Source organism: Triplophysa rosa, linkage group LG2, assembly GCF_024868665.1.
Source record: "Triplophysa rosa linkage group LG2, Trosa_1v2, whole genome shotgun sequence".
NCBI lineage: Eukaryota > Metazoa > Chordata > Actinopteri > Cypriniformes > Nemacheilidae > Triplophysa > Triplophysa rosa.
In genome coordinates, this window is record NC_079891.1 from 36,291,913 (window position 1) to 36,314,936 (window position 23,024).

The 23,024-nt window shown below is 41.0% G+C and overlaps 1 protein-coding gene across 1 annotated transcript; it reads left to right on the forward strand.

The window, feature by feature from the left end:
• The first annotated feature begins 10,333 nt into the window (after positions 1–10,333).
• On the forward strand, positions 10,334–21,761 carry thap1 (THAP domain containing, apoptosis associated protein 1). The gene is made up of 3 exons (XM_057352880.1): positions 10,334–10,853; positions 10,969–11,182; positions 20,401–21,761. Exons 1-3 carry the CDS (start codon positions 10,780–10,782, stop codon positions 20,686–20,688), a joined length of 576 nt encoding a protein of 191 aa, XP_057208863.1. The 5' UTR covers positions 10,334–10,779; the 3' UTR covers positions 20,689–21,761.
• Positions 21,762–23,024: the final 1,263 nt, after the last annotated feature.

The following is a 23,024-nucleotide window of genomic DNA, read 5'->3' on the forward strand; positions in this document are numbered from 1 at the left end:
CTGAAGAGTCCTGCTTTTTCGTTTTGAACTGACGATTATGATTATCATATTGCTAACTAAACTACTTAAGAATCTCTTGGTCTCTAAAAACTATCTCTACCCGTTAGGAATCAAATCTGTATTGAAACGAATGTCACAAACTTGAAATCCAAATGAAGGTAACACAGCAGCGTGACATGGATTCAGATATGAGTGTGCTACCGAGAGCGCTGCGCGTGGTCTTAATCATTAACAAACCAGTGAAACGCGGTCTTCTCACTTTCTACGGTCTGAAGAAAAGACATTAGTCAGGTGTTTCAACACGAGCGCTGATCTTCAGGACAGTCCCAAGCGCGCTCGCTGTTGAGAATCAAGAATCTATCGAGTCATCTGGCCGCTGTATCTGCTGCTTTTCCCATAAAGACGAGACGCACAGCTTCCAGTAAAGCACAAGGAACCAGCGCCTGCCTCATTCTGAAAGTAAAACTTACAGCGGCGCATTCTGGGAATTGAAGAGGAATCTCTACAGACGTCTGTTCTCGTGGCCATGTGTCAGGGGTCAGTGAAGGGGAACTACAGTGGAAACTGCTCAACTTTTCTTTCTCAACAACACAGAAGAGTTTTGATTGAATTCCCTGTTAAAACGCTTGACTTACGGTCATCTGTCAGGTGTGTGTATACTGGATGCATGTTGTTTTGAACTCGTCTTCAGGCTTCAAGCCAACAAAATAGTTTTGTTCTCCAGGTTGTGTGTGTGTGTCTTTTGAGAATGACTACAGTAACTCTCTGTACTTCCGCCCACCTCGCTGCCCACACACACCGGTAAGAAAATCCAGTTTGGGTCAAAGCTCCTACAGCTTCTACTAACACATCATATTTGTTATGGTTTCATAGACAAAACATTCTTCAAACCATGGGTCACCAATGACCTCGTGTAACACAGTGTTTTTTATGAATATTTCTCCTCTAAAATAGCCTAACTTTAATGAAATCCTAAAAACATCCTAAGCCTTTTGTTTTTGAAGTGTTCTCATGTTTTCTGTGTTTGTCTGATGTTTGATAGGAATGTCTTGATTCATTTCACGCACACGAGTCAGTGTGTTACGTGTGCTGTGTCATGTCAGTGAGAATTGTCAAACATTCCAGGGTGGAATTGTGATTTTTTTAAGAGATTCGCATCGTGAGTCATCATTACTGAAACGACTGACTAAAGAAATAAATAAATAAGGATTGTGTGGAAATCAACACAGTAAAGTGAACAAATGAGATCAGTCGGAGAGAGAGAGAGATTAGTAGTGTAGGGAAATATTTGCTTTGGGTGGGTTCGGGTGTGTAAAGAAGGTTACAACATGTGAGTAGGAGGAGGTCACACCCCCTCTTGTGTGTGTGTGTGTGTGTGTGTGTGTGTGTGTGTGTGTGTGTGTGCGCGCGCGCGAGCTGCTCAATCCAGAGATTAGAGTCCTTTAATAAAAGATGAGGTCGGTCGGATCGGAGAGGCACAAACACAATCGCTGTGATCGCTGCTATTTCAGGTGAACACTCCCTGTATCGCCGTGGCAACAGCTGTTGTGTTTAAACACTTTGAGTTTGGATCTGGCCTACATGTTTCTGCGTCCTTCTGTACACTTGCAGAACAAGAATCATCATATTGTGAACGTCCTCGTGTAAATAAAACTTCCTGTTTCACGCGAGATGAAGCCACGATCTGGAGGTTTTTCCCCACCATAACCCACTTCTCAAAGAAATGAAGCTCTTCTGCGTAACCTTAATCACAGATACCATGTGCTTCATATCGTGTCATTTCGAAAACATTCTGATGCCTGAAACAATCATTTTATTTTTCCCATCGTGAATGTTTGTCACAGATTAGTTACTTGAAACATTACAAAACACAAGATTTATGGTTACCTGAGAGATTGAATAATATTGGTAAAAATAAAACACCACTCACTGAATGAACACCTCCAGCATCCAAACAAACAAATAAATCTCAACACTGATCACCGAATGAATCCACATAACGTCACGTGTCTTTGTGCTGATTTAAAGTTTAGAACTATTACTAATTTACAAGCTTATAGTCCCAATATTTCCAGCCTGAAAGAACAGAAAAGAATTCAAGAAAACAATGAGAAGCTTTGGACTGTTGAAGAGCTGGCAGCAAGAGAGAATCTGTGATTTAATGAGACATGAAGAGTTCATGGTGTCACACATCCAGCGACCGCCACCCACACTGACTCAATATTTGACAGAAATAGAAACAAGAGTAAGAGCAATTAGGAAACATCTGCATTTCTGTGTTTGTTTTGTAGTTCATTCTGAACATTTTCCTTGAAATGATTAGACAAACTTGATCAATTCTAATCACTTGTAAAATACCACGGTTACACCTGTTTGATATGTAAATTCACAATCTGTGATGGTCACGAATGATGAGAGAAGTGAAATGTGTTCCTGCTCTTTGACCCTGAATCTGATTATAAAGATATGCTTGTCATTTTGTGGATGATGTTGCACATTTCTTGTGCATGTGTAACTCAAATGTAAAAGCAGTCAGAGAAAAGTAATGAATCGTGGCCGTTTATCATTTGGACCGAGCCAACAACCATGGCTAGAAAGCAGAAGAATATAAGCACTCAGAAGACAAAATGCCAAGACTGTTGTGCTCTCATCACTCAAAGGTTTTTTGTGGGGAGGGGGGCATGGAGAAACTGTAATAGGCAGTCAGACGAGGCAATATTCCTAAGCCACTTTAATCGAAGAAGATCTAATCCGATCGGTCATGCTGCAAAGTATTAGCTCATGAAAAGCATCCTGAAGGAGATAAATCAAGGTCATTTGGAATGTTCTGGTTTCCTTTTCGTCTCACCCAAATGTTTCCAACCAAACCAAAACCAAACAGTGCTTGTGTGTGTGCGTACAACAGGCATTTTCAGTTAGACTTGAATAACCAGAATTATTCATGACGGTAAAACTCATTAACAGTCATTTCAAATCTCATTTTAGTCAGACAGGCTTTACAAATTCAAGCACAAAGATATTGCTCACCGATCTTAGAATTACAGCCAGATTGAAGGTGGAGTGATTCTGAAGTGATATGTCGGGGAATGTAAATTGGTTTTGTGGGTGTGTTCAGTTCAATGTTAATATAAAAAATAATCTCGATAGCACAAGCTCACAATGCTCGTGGGGCTGCTCTACTTCATTTATTATGTTTTGTGTGTGTTATCTGGAACAAAGACTTTCTCAAAAACCGACAATGCGTGTAAGCACAAATAAAGCATGACTAACATGCCTTTTAATGAAGGGTTAGGGTTAGCCCTAACCAAAACTGAAAGAAAATCCTAGAAAAGATCTAGTTATGTGCGGAAAATACACCACGACATCGTCACACTTTTAACCCATATTCATTTGTAAATGAAGATTAAGATCGATTTTAGGAAACCCTCGGAATAAACGATTGACTCGGCAACCTTGGCAACAGAACGACAAGTGAGCAAATAAAACTGGTGGGCAGCACGCGTCTCAGAAATGTGACACGAGCGAGCGTCCATTTGTTTTTCCAGTATTGATTTCATCAGGTCTCCAACCATTAGCTCACATTCAGAGGTCGAGCATGGGCTTTAACAACAGCACAGCCCTGCGTTACGTTCCTCCAAATATTTTCCTGGTATCCATGAGAACAATTCAGCCAACAGATGAGATTCAGCAGCACTCTCACATCACACAGTATATATAAATCATCTGTATCAAATTCTCTTATCTCATTTTTTAATGAGTGTTGTACGACTGCAACAAGAAGAAGCACACTTACAAGAGATTGAAAGTTTGAAAACTAAACCGGCGCTAGAATTTCATAATCGGCTTTAGCTTGTAACGTGACACACAACTTGTTTTCAGTGCACAGCAGTGACGTCAGACTCGTTGGCTCAACCTTGCGCGGTTCAACGCTGTGCGCTAGAGCTCTGCACATCCATTGTGACATCACGGTGAGATTATCTGGCGCGCGCGGACCTTGATGCCTGTGTAATGTGTAATGGAATAAATGGCCCTTGTGTTGGCTGCAGCGCACGAGAACACATATGAAAGCTGTTATCAGAAACAATGACATCATCGCCTTTGGCTGGAACTCGTACTGAGATCATTTTTTCAGTCCACATGCTGAATCTGTGTGTGTGTGACATGAGGGGCGTTAAGTCTTGGTGTTAGCTACTAAAAAGGGAATCGTTTCAGATATGTATTGATGTCTGTTGTCTGATGCATCTGGGAGATTTGTTTTTGAAACACGCATGCATGAAAAAAATGCAGAATTTCACAGGTTCGTGTCATGAAAACATACTATATTATAATCAAATCAGACATGTTTATCTAATCATGGGTTGTTATCGTTACTCCACACAAACATCATATTGAGCTTTTAAAATATTGGATTGTATTCAGTTGTAGTCAGAAAGGAGAAGCGTCAGGTATATTACAGTAAAAGAGAGAAACGTAAGAACATTTAAAAAGAATTAAATATGAGGTACAGTACATTTAAAAGAAGATACAGTGTGTTGAGCGTGATACAGATTATGTCATTGGATGGTAAATTAGGAGCCCACAGACACGTCATGCTCTTGCCAGTTTGCAACAAATATTTCAACCCCATAATGTCATCATAAAAAAAAACAGCGGGAGCCACTGTATCATTATGGCTTGTGTAAGGTGACGTCCAGTCATCATGAAGAAGTACGTACGTACAGATACTGTACGTACATTCAATATACAAAACCTGACCTCACTTTTGTCATAATTCTTTTTTTTCATTTAAAATGTGTATGCCTAGAAGCAAAGAGAATGTTGTAGCCAATCAACTTATTCTTTTTTTAAATCTATGCCAACCTCAAATGTATTATGAGTTGGCCTGAAGCGCAGAGAGAGAGAGAGAGAGAGAGAGAGAGAGAGAGAGAGAGAGAGAGAGAGAGAAAGAGAGAGGGAGAGAGGAGAGAGAGAAGAGAGAGAGAGAGAGAGAGAGAGAGAGAGAGAGAGAGAAGAGAGAGAGGGAAGAGAGAGAAGAGAGAGAAGAGAGAGAAGAGAGGGAAGAGAGAGAAGAGAGAGAAGAGAGGGAAGAGAGAGAGAGAGAGAAGAGAGGGAAGAGAGGGAAGAGAGAGAAGAGAGGGAAGAGAGAGAAGAGAGGGAAGAGAGAGAAGAGAGGGAAGAGAGGGAAGAGAGAGAAGAGAGGGAAGAGAGGGAAGAGAGAGAAGAGAGAGAAGAGAGAGAAGAGAGAGAAGAGAGGGAAGAGAGAGAAGAGAGGGAAGAGAGGGAAGAGAGAGAAGAGAGGGAAGAGAGAGAAGAGAGGGAAGAGAGGGAAGAGAGAGAAGAGAGGGAAGAGAGGGAAGAGAGAGAAGAGAGGGAAGAGAGAGAAGAGAGGGAAGAGAGGGAAGAGAGAGAAGAGAGGGAAGAGAGGGAAGAGAGAGAAGAGAGGGAAGAGAGAGAAGAGAGGGAAGAGAGGGAAGAGAGAGAAGAGAGGGAAGAGAGGGAAGAGAGAGAAGAGAGGGAAGAGAGAGAAGAGAGGGAAGAGAGGGAAGAGAGAGAAGAGAGGGAAGAGAGGGAAGAGAGAGAAGAGAGGGAAGAGAGAGAAGAGAGGGAAGAGAGGGAAGAGAGGGAAGAGAGAGAAGAGAGGGAAGAGAGGGAAGAGAGAGGGAAGAGAGAGGGAAGAGAGAGAGAGCGAGAGAGAGAGAGAGAGAGAGAGAGAGAGAGAGAGAGAGAGAGAGAGAGAGAGAGAGAGAGAGAGAGGAGAGAGAGAGAGAGAGAGAGAGAGAGAGAGAGAGAGAGAGAGAGAGAGAGAGAGAGAGAGAGAGAGAGAGAGAGAGACAGAGAGAGAGAGAGAGAGAGAGAGAGAGAGAGAGAGAGAGAGAGAGAGAGAGAGAGAGAGAGAGAGAGAGAGAGAGAGAGAAGAGAGAGAGAGAGAGAGAGAGAGAGAGAGAGAGAGAGAGAGAGAGAGGAGAGAAGAGAGAAGAGAAGAGAGGAGAGAGAGAGAGAGAGAGAGAGAGAGAGAGAGAGAGAGAGAGAAAGACAGACAGACAGAGAGAGAGAAAGACAGTGAGACAGACAGACGAGAGAGAGAGAGAGAGAGAGAGAGAGAGAGAGAGAGAGAGAGAGAGAGAGAGAGAGAGAGAGAGAGAGAGAGAGAGAGAGAGAGAGAGAGAGAGAGAGATGAGAGACGAGAGAGAGAGAGAGAGAGAGAGAGAGAGAGAGAGAGAGAGAGAGAGAGAGAGAGAGAGAGAGAGAGAGAGAGAGAGAGAGAGAGAGAGAGAGAGAGAGAGAGAGAGAGAGAGAGAGAGAGAGAGGGAGAGAGAGAGAGAGAGAGAGAGAGACGAGAGAGACAGACGAAAGAGAGAGAGAGAGAGAGAGAGAGAGAGAGAGAGAAAGACAGTGAGACAGACAGAGGGAGAGACAGAGAGATTTGCAGAGTGATATTGGTTAGCTGTTGGTAGCGACTATGTGCACTACCTTTGTACGCAGGGGCCCAGCTGAAAAGAGCTTTGGCATAGCGAAGTGGTGAGCCCGGCGTGCTGTCTGTAGGCGACTGGCCAGAGTGAAGGCAGCATGCGCTAAACATGTCTGGGGCAAATGAGAGGTTGATCCAGACGAGGGGCCGCGGAGGGAGAGCGAGAGAGAAGAGGAGAGAAGAGCGAGGGGAGGGACGGACAGAGAACAGAAGGCAGACGGACCGAGCAACGAGCCGGGAGATGCCAGGACTGAGACGAAGAGCAGAAGCCAAAGAATAGGAGGAGTAGAGAGAGAACGACAAAGAGAGACAGAGGAGAGAGAGAGGGAGGAGAGAAGGAGGAGAGAGGAGAGAAGAGATAGAGAGATGCCAGAGAGAGAGACGGAAAGAGGACGGGACGAGGGGCGACAAGAGCGGCGGCGAGACCGATATAGAAGAGAGAGAGAGCAGTTATTTCGGGTCTCGTGTCAGGACTTGTTCAAGGCAAACAGATGACATTTCACCAGCAGTAATTCAAAGGATTTGTGGCCCAGCGTGTCAATAAAACAGCAACTCAAACCTCAGCCAGAGTGACGTGTGTATTCAAATATATACTCAGTTCACCCTATCCATGAATCCCTAATAATATTTGGTATTTTAATAATCATTTAAATAAAGTGTACAACCCTGCTATTATTGCTTCTACTGTTAACTGCGTAACCTTAACTAAAAAACATATGACTACCTTAGCAATGGCATAGCAACATACTAAAAACAAGTCACAGCACCTTAGAACCACCAAAAGCAGCCTAGCAACGGCATAGCAACGCATTATAAAGGACTCTGAATGCCTTAGCAACGCTCTGAATTTCACCCACAACGAGCACCTCTCAGATGTTTTTCTGAACATTTACAAATCTCGTCTTTCAGAGAAAATCTCCTAAAAACGCACATCTTAATGAAGCCTCACAATATAGATAAATGCGTACAAATGTAACCCTATAAGCCTAACTTTGCACCAATGAAAATCGTGATAAGCGCTATATAAATAAAATTGAATTGAAGATATTGTTTTATAATAAAATGCATGATCAAACCAAATGCAAACTCCAAAGAGACGAGCAGTGAAACAGCAGAGATCTTTCTGTTATAATGCGACACAATGGCACTCTTGAGATGTCTTGAGATGCAGTGGTGGTGGGCGTTTCTGCATGAGAACTGCAGCTTTACAAGCGCATCTCATGGCCACAGGCCGAGCCATCAAAGCACATTCTAATGCACTCATCCAGCATCTGTAATTTCATACAACGGTTATCGTGATGCTTAAAAAAAAGAGCCAAAATAATGAGAAATGCTCAGACACGGTTGTAGTGTTTTGATTTGATGTGAGCAGCGTGGGGAGGTGGCGGTGCGCTGGTATCTCCACATAAACACGAGCGATTCTCAGCTCAAGAGTCTGGCGCTAATAACTGCCATTTGAAAACATTATCTGCTGTAATTCCCGGTGTAGGTGGGTATTACTGTAATTAGATGTCAATAGAAACGCAGGCACTGAAATAGTCCCGGTGAGAAGCCAAGCGTCCTCATTTCCACACTTTGATTTCAAATGATGTGGATTTGGTACTTTGTACATTTTTAGTCCCGATTAGAAATGTTGGAGTATCGGAGGGGAACGGAGTGCGTGTTTATGCCCACGGCTCCTGCCACAACTGTGTCACGATGACTGGTTTTGGGTTAAATAGTCACTTATGCCTCAATTTTTGCCTTGTGTTTCATGCTCTAAATCTTAAAAAGAAAATCATAAATAACTCAGCTTCAGGCCTTTTCCTAACTAATATGTGTGATTCATTCAATGAGCTATGAAAAAGTCTACAACAACATAAACAAAATGGTCAAGCCATAAATATTGACTCAGATGCAGCGGGCCTACAGGTTATGGACTAAATTACGGAGTCACTTACTTTTAAAAGAGGGGAAATATGAAAGCAAAAGCTGCTGTGTGCACTACTGCTCCCGTGTGGTAACAGATGCACACGTCACATTAGCCTCATTAATGTTTATCATAATAAAAACTAAACACGCTTGCCCTTGGTTATTTAAACTTCATAAAACTTACATTCTTTGCACAGTAATCAGAAAGAAAAGAAACAGCTACAGTGGCGGCTTGAAAATGGCGAAACACGCACGCACGCCCACAATAAAATACTATTATTAAGACACATATGACGAGGACATGAAAAATTCAATTTAATTTAATTTATATAGCGCTTTTCACAATGTGCCATGTTCCAAAGCAGCTTTACAGGAGAAAATAAGAAAAACTGAAAAACACAGAAAAAGGTCAAACACAGCACAGTGCATGGTGTTTATAGAACAAGCAAGATCATTCTAGTAAATAATATCTAATAAATGCAGTCTCCCAGTGTACTACAAAATAAGCCACATAATAAACTGAAAAATACATTTGTTCATGGGACAGAGATCACACACACACACACAATGTTGAGATGAAATATTTGTGAAGTTAGGGTTAGTAAAAATAAAGATTGACATACAGTACGTACCCCAGTAGACGTGTGTCATGTGTGAAGAACTCAACAAGTTTCCTGTGTCTTAACATCTCTTCCTGTTTACACCAGATGTAAAATTCATGTGTGATGCTACTCATGCACGCAGCAGATTATTGACATATTTACATTAAAAAGATATCTATTAAAAACAAATCAAACATCATTTTCAGAAAGCTCATTCTTCAAAGCCTTAAAGAAAATATGTTCCACATTTTTACAGACACATTTTCAGCATTCAAGGTTTAACTTAAACCTAAAACCAGCGAGAAACTGTACAAGCAAATATTTAAATTTTGGTCTCCTTCAAGTCATCTAACAAATCTGCTGACAGACAGATGTCTTTATGGGAAATACTGCCTTCATTAAAATGACATTTGTCAAGAGAGTGTTTGTGTAACTTGTAAGAATAACAAGACATTGCTCTCCCTTTATTTTGAACCCTTTTATTATTGCTTTAATTGAAAGTCATAATGTAAAGTAGCCTTGGCTACATGCTGTTCTTTTACTGTAAGTAAATTTTTCACCTCTGGTGACCTCCATTTGTCCTTTGATTTATTTGTATGTAATCAATAAATAAGTCATTTGAGTTTAGGGTTAGGGCAGACACAGACAGACATGGACACCAAGAGAAGAGCGACTGTCCACACTCCACACACAATCAAGTGTTTTTCATCTCATGTCCAAACTACACACACATCACAGAAACATTCTTGACCAGTTTACAAACTTCCACACAGACTTTAACCAGTTTCAACTCAACCAAAGGACAAGATTTCATACATACTGGGAGAAAACTCAAGAAGTTATGTCAAGTCCTGCCACGACCAAAGAACAACCAGCACAACACAACACAACGCACGCACGCACGCACGCACGCACGCACACACACACACACACACACACACGAACACACAAACATGAACACACACGCACGCACACACACACGCACGCACGCACGCACAACACACCACAACACACCACAACACAACACAACACAACACAACACAACACAACACAACACAACACAACACAACACACACAACACAACAGAACACAACACAACACTGACATTAATGACACTGTCATCAATACTTTGCTCTTTTTCTCTTTATATTGAGATGTATATATAGATACTTATATACTTTTATTTTATTTTTAATCTTAATCAGTATTTGTTCAGAATGTTTATACTTAATTTTCCTGTGCTTTGGCAATGTAACGTTTGTTTTATCAGCTTCTTTGAATCTTGAGACTCTCTCTCTCTCTCTCTCTCTCTCTCTCTCTCTCTCTCTCTCTCTCTCTCTCTCTCTCTCTCTCGAATGGGACAGTCTTTTCACAGCAATGGCGGTTCATGGAGGATCTCAATAGTTTTAACGCATGGAGCTGCGGCTAAACAGACAAACTGAGGTAAACTTTTAACCCATTTTAAGACGTAATTAATAAAAAAAGGAAAGAAATTAAGCATTTAAAGAGAAAACATAACTTCCTGGGAATATCTGGACACTCCACGAATCACGCGAAAAATGGGAACTTCGTTGGCGCAACCCTCTAGATCAGTCACAGAAACGTCATCAAAACTGGAGCGCGCGACACCCGGAAGTTGTCAAGTTACGTCACGTTGTGCGCGCGGAATCTCGTAGGGTAAAGTGTAAACATGTTGTCGTGTGAATATTATTTCTCACTGATGTTATATATATGCAACTCTATGTGATAATATATATATATATATATATATGATACGATGTGGATCGCAGTGAATGAATGATGGTTCAGTCGTGCTCAGCGCACGGGTGCACAAACAGATACAGCAGAGATAAAAACATCTCCTTTCATAAGTGAGTTTAACTTCTTCATCATCATCAAGCTGCATGTCACACTTGAATATCATGTTATTGTGATGTTACAGAAACTTGCAGGACTGCTGATGTGTTATTGTGGTTTTGTCATAAGATTCCCGCTGGCCAGACCTGACGTGTGTCATAAATGGGTGGGTGCTATGAAGAGAAGAAACTTTAAACCCACAAAGTACAGCAGCATCTGCTCGCAACACTTCACCAGAGACTCTTTCAGACAAGAATGCAATAACCGCGTGCTGAAGGACGATGCTGTGCCGTCTCTCTTCGCTGTCAGCAAACTACACGTACAACAACAACAACAACAACAGGTGCTCAAACCTTCATACTGAATAAAACACACACACACTTCTGGCCTGTGTGACACTAAAGCCCTTTTCACACAGAGATCCTGGAAAATACACGGAAAACGTGTCCAGGAATTTGTCCCGGGATCGTTAGATTTTGTTCGTTCACACATCCCGTAAAGACACGTGACGTAATATACTATAATGTAATGTTATGTGCATTTTTTTTGTCATGAAAATAGTGTTGATCACGGTGAAAGATATTTCCTTGTGGTGTTTTTAAATGACAAAGACGTCAATTTTGAAACAAACCTTTTTATTTATAATTTTATTGGTAAATGCAGATAAACGAAGAGTCACAAGAATGCAAGGTAGGCTATAGCCCAACGAGATTAAGCTAAATATAAAATGAATATAAAATGTCATATGAAAACAAATAAAAGCCAATTGTTCAGGCTTGTTCAGTGCAGATTTACAGAACCTTAATGAAAACATATAACGGAATGCTGCAAAGTTAAAATTGACCAGTATTTTTGCAACATAGCCTAATGCAATAAAAAAGGCATGGTAGCCTATAGTAATTTTTCAGTAATATGATGTACAAAAATGTGAGTTTGAAACAAAGTTTTAGAAAAGTTTTTTAAAGATTTTGTAACCATTTCAGAATGAGATTGCGCAGATCGAATGAAAAACCAGTTAATAGGGCCTAAAGCATATTGCACATATTGCTCTAAAAACCATAAGTAAACACTAGGGTGGGTTGCACCAACAAGTATTAGGCTTAAATCTAGATTAAATCAAGGTTTATTTAATAATTCCGTTGCACCAAACTGTAAACCTTGTTTAAAAATAATCAGGTTTATATTTAAGATCTCATTTGATCCAGGTTTTAATTTAGCAGTAAATCTAGATTAATTTTAATTCTGTTGCTCCATTATTTTAACCTCTGATTTATCTCTCAGTTAGGGATTAACTTTAAACCAGCTACTGAGGAGGTTTAAATAAAAAAACCCACACATTTATAACAAAATGTGCGGGAAAATGATCAGAAACAGACACATAAGCGTCATGTCATGCCTCAGTGATGTGTTTATTGTAAATAAAAATGGAAATAAATAAAACACCTCAGCACGAGTCAGTGGTTTGATAAACTGGGTGACCGGCTGCGAAGCGTCAAGTTTAAGATGTCCTGCTTTCTTATGCAATACATAGAGAGCACAACGTCTGTGATTAAACGGAAGAGACTGACATCCTGAGAAGAGTATTTTAGCGGCACCAGTCACCAGGGACACCGCCGGCGGTGCTGCCGCGAACAGACCCAGAACACAACCGACGAAGACCCCCTGAAACACAATCGCCTACCGGGGCCGTTCGCGACGGCAGATGTCCACCCGCTCGTCATTCCCGTACAGCGCTCTTCTCTCTTATGTCTGCTCCAGTCGCGGCCCTCAAGGCTTGTGAAATGTGTTTATGGATGATCAGACTGATCAACGAATTATCCACAGAGAGGTTTAAAATAGCAAAATTACGTTTCTTTTACGTGCACGAGCTGTTTATTTCCTTTTTACATGACTGCAACACTGTTGCTGTTTAGTTACACCTGCAAATCCGTCATGGTGGACAAAATTGATCACATATGATGGTTTAAATACAGGTTAAAATTTTAATCCACGATTTGTTAATCTCTGTTTAAAATTAAGTGGTGCAACGCAATTTGAATTAAATTAAAACTAGGATCAACAGACCCTAGATTAACTCTAAACTCTGATTACTTTAATCCTTGTTGGTGCAACCCACCCTTAGGTCAGTACATGATCATCATGTTTATATTTATGTTTATTTTTATATTTAGTGATGCTTTGAAAAAGCATAACTATTGTTATTCGAACATACATACTTCTTATAATTATTCTTGTTCCGCCAAAAGTTTGGCACACTACTTGTCCCGCAGCTTTTGACGTGGACCCATGAATGAATACATCACATCGACGGGCCTATTCGGGAATGGTGTGCTATGACTTTTATAAGCGATCGGGTGGGGGGGGGTGCGATAGGGGGGCAAAAAGCCACCGGAAAAATCCCATTGATTTAACATTGAGCCCAACTTTGAGGGATCGTAGCTCCGAGCGAGGATATCGTAGAAACATAAAAATAATACACGATTTGAAGAGGCAATCAGGCTCTATAAGAACATCACTCACAATGGGGTGTAAGTTGTACCCCTGGGGTGTAAGAGCCTCCCAAAATTTCCCATCGACAGGAAGCATGCCCATATAAGGTGTAAAACGTCCGTGTTGAATATCTTAGCAGTACAACCACTTAGAGACAAGGGGGTGGGCTCATTTTACTCAGGCTACCAATCAGTGTGACATGATCATTATGAAGTTATTAAGCCACGCCCATAGCAACCATTTACAGCAACCTAGCAACCGATCCCATAGACTCCCATTATAAAAGGTTCAGGTGGATATCTTTGCAACACAGTGTCATAGAGACAAGGGGGTTGGCTCGTTTTACTCAGGCAACCAATCAGTGTCCCAGGATCATCATGAAGCTTCGAAGCCACGCCCATAGCAACAAAACATGTCAGCCTAGCAACCGTTTAGCAATACCTATATCTCTGCATCGGAACATCGTAGAGAGATGGGGGTTGGTTCTTTACACTCATAGCTTAGAGCATCATCAATTGGCAGATGCTAAGCCACGCCCATAGCAACCAAACAGGTTAGCCTAGCAACCATTTGGCAAAATAGCTTAGAGCATCATCAATTGGCAGATGCTAAGCCACGCCCATAGCAACCAAACAGGTTTGCCTAGCAACCATTTAGCAAAACCTATATCTCTGCATAGGAACTTTGTAGAGACACGGGGGTTGGTTTGTTTCACTCATAGGTTAGAGTATTATCAAGTGCAGATGCCAAGCCACGCCCATAGCAACCAAACATATTAGCCTAGCAACAGTTTAGCAATATGTATATCTCTGCATCAGAACATCGTAGAGACATGGGGATTGGTTAGATTAATTCGTGGCTTAATGTGTTATCACTCTAGTGCCCAGTTCCGCGGTTTGCCACAAAGCATCACTCACATTTTCTTCAGAAAATGTACCTATCTAGTTATTATTCTCTTTCCGCCAAAAGTTTGGCACATAACTTGTCCCGCAGCTTTTGTCTTAGACCCATGAATGAGGGCTCAAATAGAGCGGCCCATTGAGGAATGGTGTGCTATGACTTTTATAAGTGATCGGGTGGGGGGTGTTCGATAGGGGGGCGAATAAAAACCTGAAAAATCCCATTGATTTAACATTGCGCAGAGATTTAACGGGTCGTAGCTCCGAGTGAGGATTTCGTAGAAACATTCGGGTTACCACATTTGAAGAGGCTATCAGGCTCTGTAACAACATACATCACAATGGGGTGTTAGTTGCACCCCTGGGGTGTAAGAGCCACCCAAATATCCCCATTGACAGGAAACATGCCCATATAAGGCGTAAAACTGTCCCGTGTTGAATATCTTGCAATGCAACCACTTAGAGACAAGGGGGTGGGCTCATTTTACTCAGGCAACCAATCAGTGTCACATGATTCTCATGAAGCTATTAAGCCACGCCCATAGTAACCATTTACAGCAACCTAGCAACCAATCCCATAGACTCCCATTATAAAAAGTCCAGGTGGATATCTTTGCAACACAGTGTCAAAGAGACAAGGGGGTGGGCTCTTTTGACTCAGGCAACCAATCAGTGTCATATGATCGTCATGAAGCTATTAAGCCACGCCCATAGCAACCATTTACAGAATCCTAGCAACCGATCCCATAGACTCCCATTATAAAAAGTCCAGGTGGATATCTTTGCAACACAGTGTCGTAGAGACAAGGGGGTGGGCTCGTTTTACTCAGGCAACCAATCAGTGTCCCAGGAACTTCACTAAGCTACGAAGCCACGCCCATAACAACAAAACATGTTAACTTAGCAACCGTTTAACAAGACTTAAGATGGTGCATTTCACAGTTTAGAGCATTATCAATTGGCATATGCAAAGCCACGCCCATAGCAACCAAACACATTAGCCTAGCAACCATTTAGCAAAACATATATCTCTGCATAGAAACATCGTAGACACATGGGGGTTGGTTCATTTAACTCGTGGCTTAGAGTAGTATCAATTGGTAGATGCTAGGGATGCTCATTTCGGTTAATTTCCCTAACCAAGAACCGACACTCGTTATCCGAACATTAACCGTTAACCGATAAGATTTTAATAATAAATTAAAACTACATGCTGCATCTCATTTTGAAGGCTGCGTCCTCCGGAGGTCGCGTTTGTTCGCCGCATACGCCTTTGCATGCGACATCCGGAGGACGCAGACTTCAAAATGAGACACAGCTACAGTTGACTAGGGTCTGTGACACGTTAAAAGTACAAACATTTTTTTCACAGATTTATGTTAACATGCAAATAGCAGCATAACGAATACATCAACAACAGCACCTGCATTCACATATTATCACATTTTCACGAACCTGCGGCATTTTGGACAATGGAGCAAAACTAAAATAATATAAATCCAAAGCATAAAATAAACAGGCAAGAAAATAACTTAAGTAATTAACAAATTATGACAAAGCGAAAACACAGAAGAACCGGCAAAGTTTATTTCCGTCAGAAAGTTTTTTCATCAAATTAAAAAGCAGGCCCACCTCAATCCAAAGCTTGGAGTTTTTATTTAATAAAGTAGTAACATGTCAACGTGTTGTGGTGACAGTCTGGAGCTTGTTGACAATTAGACCCGTGGCAGAAAACACTCTTTCAGATGTCCCGGGAATGTAGAGATAACGCCTCGGGAAGCGCGTCACATTTGCTTCCAGCCAGTCTTAGCTAAACATATATAAATCCGATCTGCTATACCACCCAAAATACAAACATTCTTTTTTACTTATTCATATTTCACATTCGTATTTTTACGTCACGTCTAAAAGAAGGCAGGGAAACCACCGGTCGCGCCGTTTTCTTCTCCTTTCCAAAGCGCATGGGCAGCCGATGCTAAGTATCCATGAGATAAGTTTATGTATATGTTATGTATATGTTATGTATATGTTATGTTTATATTGATGGCTAGCCCTGAAATTCCCTTGCAGGGAATTATTAGTTTTGAAATTAGTTTTGCTGAGCCGTAGACACGCCGGGAAGACAGAGAATGTCACAGCGCATTGTGAGCGCGATTGTCTCGTGTCTACATTTAAAACAAAGAACTTGAGCTTGAGCAAGGCTGCCAGTGGCACTCTATTTGGAGGAGTAAAGCCCTGACAAATGTGGCCTCAACAATCAGATGAATTACACGTGTCCTGTTTTGTCAAGTGATTTGCGTGATCGGATTTTAACCTGTCTCGAAAACGTTACAGAGGGCATGTACACCTAGTCGCACGCGTCTGCACGCTCTGTGAGTTAATGCTTAGCATGTTTTTCTTTCACCATACAGAAAACTAAAAACATATACGATTTAATAGTTATTTAAAAACGTATTATTACATTATTTTTATTATTTAAAAAAGATTATTAATATTATTAAACTTAAAATAAACATACCTTTTAAATCGTTTAACTGATAGTATTAACCGGTCAAAATTTTAACGATCGGCTAACGGTTGAACGGTCAATATGAGCATCCCTAGTAGATGCCATGCCACACCCATAGCAACCAAACACATTAGCCTAGCAACCGTTTAGCAATATGTATATCTCTGCATCGGAACATCGTAGAGACATGGGGGTTGGTTAGATTCATTCGTGGCTTAAAGTGTTATCACCCTAGTGCCCAGTGCCGCGGTTTTCCACAAAGCATCACTCACGTTTTCTTCAGAAATCTAGTTGCTGTGTTTCCCAAACAGCAGGAATCCACAAAAGCACTTTTATTGTGTTTCGTAATCCTCTGCTTGCGCAAGTATTATTATATATGAAAATTATTATATTCAGTGGCTTCACTTATTATTATACTTCAGTGGAAGTTTATTAGGAAAGTGACGGTTGACTAGTTGGATGGAAACGGTGCTTGGGGCAGTTGTGGCCTAATGGTTAGAGAGTCGGACTCATGACCAGAAGGTTGCCGGTTCGATTCCCAGGGCCGGCGGGTAACAACTGAGGTGCCCTTGAGCAAGGCACCTTACCCCTACTTGCTCCCCGGGCGCTGCAGTGATAGCTGCCCACTGCTCCGGGGGTACGTGTGTTCACTACTCTCTGGATGGGTTAAATGCAGAGGTCACATTTCGTTGCCTTGTACATGTGCAATGACAATAAATTGAATCTAAATCTAAAATCTAAATCTAAAAAAAATCTAAATCTTATTCTCAACTGTTTTATGTGATATTCCATTTTTGCGCATAAGCTAAATTCGCAACTTTGGATGGAAACCCGGCTAGTGTCTGCACAGAAACACACGGGCTTTTCCGCAGCATAAGCACAGCAGGTGCACATGTTTTAAAGTTTGGTAAGCGATTGTAGTAAAGGTTCGTGACAATGGAAGGAAGGAGACAGGGTCGGCGTAGCTGGTAAGAGGTTTATTTGAAATAAAAACAAAAACGCAAAGCAAAAGGAAATAATATATAACTTGGCCTCCTGGCACAATCTCTGAATTCCCGGTCTAGCCTGGGTCTCTCTCACTCCAGCTCTCTCGGTCTGTCGTCTCGTCTAGATTCTCTCCTCTCTTGTCCTCCGCTTGTGTTGGCTTTTATTCTCCTCTCGCCAATCACTGAAACAAGAGACAGGTGTTTATGATCATCCCTTGCCGTACTTCTTTCCTGCCGATTTCCCATCCCTTTCTCCCCAGACCCCACTGGACCACGCCCCCCTTGCCACAGCGATCAAGTTTATTGAAGCGCTGTGTATTTCACTGTTAATAGTTTTGATAAAAGTAATTTCAAGTTTAAACTGCGTTTAGAAGCAGACAACGTTATTCTCTAATCTGACCTTAAGTTTGGTGATTAGGACTCTTGCATTCATCGACGATTTAGCTAAAGACAAATAGTAGGACAATTTTTTGGTTTTTGATTTACTAACAAACAAAAATTAATCGCTTAACTATATTTGTTTTCATATCCACATTATTTATGATTTATTATAGATGTGTGTCATCACTACGGATTTTATGGTATTGTTTCTGCCTTTCGTTCACACGGGGCTTTCTGGGACTGATCCCGTTAATGTTACTAGGTCCCCTTTTCGGAATCACTTTTCGGATCAATCCGGGATGCGTTTGCGTTCACACAGAAGGCACTCTGGCAATTTTGGGGCAATTTTCTGGGATCAGCAGGCTGTGTGAATGGGGTTTAACCCACTTGTGACAGATTCTTTAAACATTCTGAAATGTGCCATAATATAAAACATTATCTTGTTTTATGACATTCCTGGAATACAAAATGCTCTAATCTGATTTAATCGTGAATGAAATGTTGTAATTGTGTGATTGACAGATGTGTAGGTGTTCTCTGGAATATGTAATATGAATGTTGATGTGGCTTTAATTGTGTCCTCTGTGTGTATGGATTTGTTGCTGACTTCTTGTCTGTTGCCATCACATGCCTTCATATGTCATATTTCAGCACCAAACACACAAGACCCAATGAGATTTGGTTTTCTCTCACAAACATATCTTTTGGCTTCAGAATACATTAATAACCTGTTTGGATTACTTTAAAGTAGTGTTGTCACAATACCAAACTTCGGTACCAGTCGGTACTAAATGTGACAATACTTGCATTTCCCGCTATCATTTTGTGCGCTTTTGAACAGATTATGAAAGACCTCTGATTGGCTATTGTGTTTCCAAACTCATCTGATATGTTTTTGAATGGCTCTGTCGGTACACGATCCGGGATGCCTACACGATCCGTCCGCGCATGTGCATAATGACGTAGTAGAAAACGCGCATGCACAAATTATAATTCTGTTTTGCGACGATTTACGACACTGCACGATCTGTTCCACGCTTGCGCACCTTTGTACCGCGACTTTCACTACTGTCCACCTCTGGTCTCACGTCATTTGTGTATGCAAACAATGCGTTCTTTCAAGTCATTTCCATTGTCATTTTGAAATACTCTGTAACGTTTCCCCAGACTTGTTTGTAGTTCTTTCTTCATGTAAGTGCAGATAGTCTAGGCAGAAATGCATATTATGTTCCTTATTGTCTTCTGTAAACACCATTGAAGGGATTATTTTCCTCATTTAGATTATTTAGATAGATATATTAGCCTATATAGACCCATACTAATACAAAATTACTCAATTTAAAGTTAACTAATATTAGCAGCTTTTAATAAAAATACGACACAAACTGTCTTTGACAATACTACGGACCTCAGATCGAAACACGGCAAGTATGGAGGAAACTGAAGGTTTGCAGTGACAGAAAGACTCAGACTTTATTCCACATGTAACCAAAATCGTGTATGTTCATGCAACAACTCCTTTATTATTTTGGATTAGCAACCACGTAAACACATCATAATGCATAGCGTAAGCTACATTTAAAAACATCAAAATAGACCCGTAGCCTACAAAAACATGCCGTCAGTTGTGCCGCCTGGCTGTCAAGTGTTTCATCGCATGCGTGATACCAATAGTGTAGGGAAACCGTGACGTGTTTACTACGTAATTACGCGCATGCGCAGACCGGATCGTGTACCGACAGGCTCCTTACCGAGCGCTTGCGTAACTAAACCCGGACGCGCGTGAAATGATCATTGCATCGCACTCTCTACAGAGCGCTTACAGATACACGTGGAAGCGTTTGAAAGTCTATCAAAGTCAAAATCAAACGCTTCCGCACGCGTATCTGTGTAAGCGCTGGGTAGAGAGTGCGGTAACACGCAGTTTCTGCCAATCTCATATGGATCTTGAGTATCTATAGAGTACAGTCGTAGCCAAAAGTTTCGGCAGTGACATCAATTTTCTGAACAAAGACATTTCTACAGGTTTGGAACAATCTGAGGGTGAGTAAACGATGACAGAATTTTCAGTTTTTGGTGAAGTATCCCTTTAAAGTCTTTAATCTTAAAAGTTCAAGAAAAATATGCCCCCATCCCAAATGTTGTTCTTGCTCATTGTTCCCTGTCTATCTAACCAAGTACAGAGCATGAGTTTGGGGTCGGACCTCTAATTTCTGCATCTATTCTGTAACCCGTTTAAAGCTCAACGAGCGAGTCTGGTGAGAAAATGAACGTCACTTGTCTCTGTCATTTACAGTCGAGATCTCTGGGGGAAGATGCGATTTTAAACCTCCACCCTGGCCCCTACATCTCCTCCGACCACAACTACACGGTGGAGGACGCGGCCCAGCAGAAGAGACGGATCACACAGCTGGAGTCACAGCTGGAGAAACTCAGGAGGAACCTGAAGACTGTGCAGCAGAAATGTCGCCGTCAGGAGAGACAGCTGGAACGTTTCAGAGCCGCCACCAGTGACTTTCAGAAGTCAGGCAAACACTGGGAGAAAACTGCGTCATCTTACCCAAAGAGATGCATGACCTCCTGAAAGAAATAGAAACCATGAAGTGTGAGAGATTGTGCCTGAGATCTGGAACATTTCTGTCTATTGCTCACAGATCATCAGGAGTTTACTGCAGTCACAGGCTCAGAATGATTCTCAGGTCTCATTGTATAAGAAGGGATTTACTAAACCTTTAGTCTTTGTCAAAACACCTCAAAACCAAATGAAAATGACATGAGCAAACTGGCACGTGATTCTGACTTTAATGGAGGGCGTTTGATAAATGATGATCAAATCAAATCAGAGTTCATTTACTGAATTCATTTAGATGTGTGCATTGCAAATGTTCGTCTGCTTTGAAATATTGTGGTCTTCATTTGACCTCTTTTATGTTTGTTCTCTAGACGTATATCAAAGGGCTTTTTGATTTGTGTTTTTCTGCTAATGTTTTATTGTTCAGACAACAATCAGTGAAAGCCATATACGGAAGTTAAAACTTGATCTTTAGCTGGGAAAAGAGAAATTGTACTTGCCTATGTTCACAGTGCAATTGTTCATGTGAGTGGACAGTTTTAATACATTATTATTCATATTAACCTATGCGTGCGCGTGTGTTTGAATGGATTTCACTTGTATTCTGAAAGTCTCTCTTTATTTCCAGTAGAGATGTTCTTTCTGTAGAAGACGATGAGTTGGATCAAGGCACCACCCCACTATAAAAATACACCTTTGTCAACAGTTTAAAAGCCAATATTGCATTTATTAGGGCTTTTGGACATTATGCTGGAGTATGAAACATACTAAAGAGGCTCAGTCTCAAACCCTCCAGCATCAGACACCATCACTAGTTTTCAAAACTTTATTTTCTTTATTTTACTGTAAGGGGATCCAGCGGGCATTTGCGATTGTGCTCGTGTTAATTATGTTCACATCTCATAGAAATGTATCTAATTTTAGGCAAATTTAGGTAAGAGGATATTTCATTTATTTTGAAATTTGAATTATGTAATCAACTGTAATCGTGTTTTTATTTAGGCATACACTAACCAGCAATGTGTAATATTCTTACAGCATATAAAAAATATCAGGAAGAAAATGCGGTCTGTTTGTGTTGCAAGTGTATCATTGCAGTGTTTGTGTTTGTCCAGCAGGCGGCGCTGCTTCTCTAATCTCTTTTTAATCTCTCAATTCAATTTCAAGGTACTTTATTGGCATGATTGCGTGTTCTTACAATATTGCCAAAGCATTGAACATATAACAAAAGACATACATTAAGTACAAACATGAGATTTAAAAAAAATTAAACTAAGGTGCTGAGTAAGGCATAAATATAGAATGAAATATAAAATAGAGTATATGTAAGTAAACAAATGAAATATGGAAATAAAATCTCAATATCAAAAGTAGATGTGAGGCAGAAACATGAGAATGTAATGAAGTCAAGAGTGCAGATGTGCATTGATTGTAGCAGATGAAGGCAGTAGTTTGTGCAGCTGATAGATGAATGAAGCAGCAGCTGATGTGTGTCTCTTCTCCCCACTAACATCTGCATTCGCTCGGTTTCTCAACACCTATCAAACTCTGGCATGACCTTTGACATTTTGTGAAAGTGTTTCTCTCTCACATCTTTAAATTGATCACAATGAAGGAGAAAGTGTGTCTCAGTCTCCACCTCAGCAGTGTCACAGTGTGCACAGACTCCATGTTTGTGTGTGTCTGCCTCTCTCTACGGCCAGACTGTGATCACTGAGTCTGTGTTCGCTCAGGGTCCGTCTCTGTTTCACATCTCCAACAGTGTAGACATCATCTGACACATTCTATTGTCTGTTTAGGGTCCGATAGCATTCTAGTTTACTTTGGTTTTTACTTTCCTTTTCCCAATGATCTCAATATGACTTTTGACTTTCTTTGATCATTTGGTTTATTCTGATTTGGTTCTGTTCGGTTGTGCCGGTGTGAAGTTTCAGAGTCAGCTGGCAGAAGGGACTGGCTTTAGGTCTCAGCTCTTGGGTTTTAAGTGCTTCATATTGAAGTGTGTTATAACAGGGTCGTGTTAGTGTGAATATCACTGTGAAAAACGTAAACTCCATCATGTAGGCTAAAGTTTGTGCAAACATGACACTTAAAGTTAATGTTGTGTGTGTAAGTGATCATAAGTGTGCCGACACACAGGCGATTTGTGGCATTTAAACACTTGCTGAAGTGTCAATGTGTATATAAACTCTTGTCAATTCGTAGTATTGTATACATACAGTATCCGCTGCATATGGTTACTGTAATGTTAGGCATGTTTGTTAAATTGTTAATGGCTAAACAATTATGAACACATTGTTTGGTATTACTATATGTTTACTTGGCAATGTTAGCGTGGTAGAACAAAC